Source organism: Colobus angolensis, unplaced genomic scaffold (assembly GCF_000951035.1).
Source record: "Colobus angolensis palliatus isolate OR3802 unplaced genomic scaffold, Cang.pa_1.0 Scaffold95, whole genome shotgun sequence".
Taxonomy (NCBI): domain Eukaryota; kingdom Metazoa; phylum Chordata; class Mammalia; order Primates; family Cercopithecidae; genus Colobus; species Colobus angolensis.
Genome location: NW_012123487.1, coordinates 2,474,762 through 2,478,202, shown reverse-complemented (window position 1 = coordinate 2,478,202; position 3,441 = coordinate 2,474,762). Strand labels below are relative to the sequence as shown.

The 3,441-nt window shown below is 43.4% G+C and overlaps 1 protein-coding gene across 3 annotated transcripts in view; it reads left to right on the top strand.

Moving 5' to 3' along the window:
• ARPC2 (actin related protein 2/3 complex, subunit 2, 34kDa) overlaps positions 1-3,441 on the top strand; it is a 38,950-nt gene that overhangs the window by 15,433 nt on the left and 20,076 nt on the right. For all 3 annotated transcript variants that reach the window (XM_011932286.1, XM_011932284.1, XM_011932283.1), the window contains exon 5: positions 2,252-2,297. In XM_011932286.1, the coding sequence (XP_011787676.1) occupies positions 2,252-2,297 (46 nt within the window). The remainder of the gene's footprint in view (positions 1-2,251; positions 2,298-3,441) is intronic.

The window sequence follows — 3,441 nt, the reverse complement described above, 5'->3', positions numbered from 1 at the left end:
GCTACTCCGGAGGCTGAGGCAGGAGAATGGCGTAAACCTGGGAGGCGGAGCTTGCAGTGAGCTGAGATCCGGCCACTGCACTCCAGACAGGGGGACAGAGCAGGACTCCGTCTCAAAAAAAAAAAAACTAAACTAAACTAAATTGAAGTAAAATCAAAATGTTTGTTTCTTAAGCCACGTCATTCTGGAAGCAGTTTCCACCAGGGGAAGCAGTCACAGTGACAGAGAAAAAAATAGGGAGTCTCAGTCTGTTTTTTGTTCCTGTAACAATACCACAGACTGAATAATTTATGAAGAAAATATGTTTATTTGACTCACGTTCTGGGGACTGGGAAGTCCAAGAGCATGGCACCAGCATCTGGCAAGGGCCTTCGTGCCCTTTCCCATCATCCTATAGCAAAGGCAGAAGGGCAAGAGAGGGCCAGACTCACTTTTTTTTTTTTTTTCCCTTTGGGGACAGAGTCTCGCTCTGTCTCCCAGGCTGGAGCATACCCAAGCTGGAGTGCAGTGGCGCTATCTCGCCTCATTGCAAGCTCTGCCTCCCGGGTTCACGCCTCCCAGGTTCACACATTCTCCCACCTCAGCCTCCTCAATAGCTGGGACTACAGGCACCCGCCACCATGCCTGGCTAATTTTTTTTGTTTTTGTATTTTTGGTAGACACGGGGTTTCACTATGTTAGCCAGGATGGTCTCGATCTCCTGACCTTGTGATCTGCCCACCTCAGCCTCCCAAAGTGCTGGGATTACAGGCGTGAGCCACCACACCCGGCCCAGACTCACTTTTTTAACAACCCTTCTTGTGATAACAAACCAACTTCCCCTGTAACAACATTAATCCATTCATGAGGGCAGAGCTCTCATGGCTTAATCACCTAATTACCGTCATAGTGGCAATTAAATTTCAACATGTGGCCAGGCATGGTGGTTCACTCCTGTAATCCCAATACTTGGATTTGGAATCCAAGGTAGAAGGGTCACTTGAGCCCAGAAGTTCAAGGCTGCAGTGAGCTATTGTATCAATGCACTGTAGCCTGGACTACAGAGTGAGACCCTGCTTCCAAAAAAGAATCATCATCATAAATTTTGGCCGGGCTTGGAAAAATTAGCCAGGCACGGTGGTGCACGCCTGTAGTCCCAGCTACTTGGGAGGCTGAGGCAGGAGAATCACTTGAACCCAGGAGGTGGAGATTGCAGCGAGCTGAGATTGTACCACTGCACTCCAGCCTGGACAACAGAGTAAGACTCTGTCTCAAAAAAAAAAAAAAAAAACATAAATTTTAACATGAGTTTTCGAAAGGACGTTCAAACCATAGCAGAAGGTATAAAAGGGGTTCTTGGTTTTTTGGGGTTTTTTATTGTTGTTTTCATTTGATTCAAAAACCTGGAAAGTAGCCAGCAGTAGGTTCTGGTTTGGGGGAAAAGACATGTAGAGTGTACAGCCTTCTGGACACCAGTATTAATAACTAGCTAAGATTTCATTCACTGTCCTTTGCCTTAAAAGCTGTCTATGCACTGAGTAATTTTAAAGCATACAAGATCAGCAGACAAACAGATCAGTTCCCAAGAGTCTTGGTTTTTTCTCTTTATTCCCCTGGGTTAGTGGCTCAGCCTGTGCTTAGGTTGGTAACTAACAATCTGTTCTCTCACTTGACATTTGGCCTCCTTTTGCTCTCTTGAAAACCAAACATGATTAAGTACAATGTAGGATCTGGAGGAGAACAGAGAACATATTAAGGGTGTAGTCAAATCCTAAAAAAGTAAAGGATGAACTTTGATTAAAGATTCTCAGCCGGGCGCAGTGGCTCATGCCTGTAATCCCAGCACTTTGGGAGAATAAGGTGGGTGGATCATCTGAGGTCAGGAGTTCAAGACCAGCCTGACCAACATGAAGAAACCCCATCTCAACTAAAAATACAAAACAAAATTAGCCGGGCGTGGTGGTGCATGCCTATAATCCCAGCTACTTGGGAGGTTGAGGCAGGAGAATCACTTGAACCTGGGAGGTGGAGATTATGGTGAGCTGAGATCGCGCCATTGCACTCCAGCCTGGGCAAAAAGAGATTCTCTTCTCAGTTCTGTGACTTGTTGGTGACTAAATCCACTTCCCCTCTGTCTCTACTTTCCCATCCACCAAATGAAAGTTAGGAAGGATGCCAACTTAGGAAGAGCTTGACAAGTACATTACTTTAAAAATAATGAAATTATCATGGCCTTTGGATTAACATATTTGGTTTTGTTTTTATTTTCTAGTTATTAAAGAGGGTGTACGGGAGTTTCTTGGTAAATCCAGAATCAGGTATGTAGTCGTGTGAGCAATTATGGAATGACATGGGAAGAGAGGTGTCCTTTTTATATTACGCTTTTTTTACCCAACGGATTTCATTTAAATATTATTACAAATATTTCTTCATGAGCCCATTCCTAATTCAACTCCCTCCATAAAAATAGCTTTTAAGGGGCTTTGCTTTGTCCTGTATGGAACACAGTAGGGGTACAAAATTGATGTATGACATTTTTAACATTTACTTGATGGGGCCACATGACTCTTACTTAATCTTTCAGGCAGAGGGCCACATTTGTTTGTTCATGGTGATTAAAATGCCTTTGAAAAGGATAAGCAAACATTGATTCCCACCCTCAGCCCTTAGTAACCTTTTTCTGCACACTACATATTTGGAGAAGGAAGAGGAATATTCACCACACTATTGTGATTTCAAGTAATAAAAATCAGACCGTTTCTTAATCCAGTCTTCTAATAGGTGGTCTCAGCATTCATGGCCAGAGGAATTAAAAGGTACTGTGTCATCCTTAAATAGAACAGCTGTGTTATACTGCTTTAAAGGAGGTTTAAAGTGGAAAAACTGAACAGCCTTTTTACCCTGTGAATCAGTGGCATGTCTCAAATTCTGAGGCATTTAGCAGGACCCCAAAGTAAGAACCAGGTAGTAAGACCGTTGGAACATAATATTTTTTATTCAACTATTACAACTCTGGTACCTTGATTAGAAAAGTCTTCTAAGAAGGAAGTTCTCTGTCACTCTTAACAGCAGTTACTTGTGCTAGCTTATTTCATCACCTCACCTATTTTTTCAGACAGTCTCATTCTGTTGCCCAGGCTGGAATGCAGTGGTACAGTTACAGCTCACTGCAGCCTCCTCCAAATCTTGTGCTCAAGCAATCCTCCTGCTTTAGCCTCTCCAATAGCTGGAAACTATAGGCACATGCCACCATACCTAACTAATTTTTTTATTATTTTGTAGAAACAGGGTCTCACTGTCTGCTGTGCAGACTGCCAAAACAGAGTAAGGAGGTCTGAAACTCCTAGCCTCAAGCAATCCACCCACCTCAGCCTCCGCCTCCCAGAGAGTTGGGATTACAGGCATGAGCCACCATACCCAGCACCCTTTTTTTTTTTTTTTTTAATCTCCAAATTGGCGGGA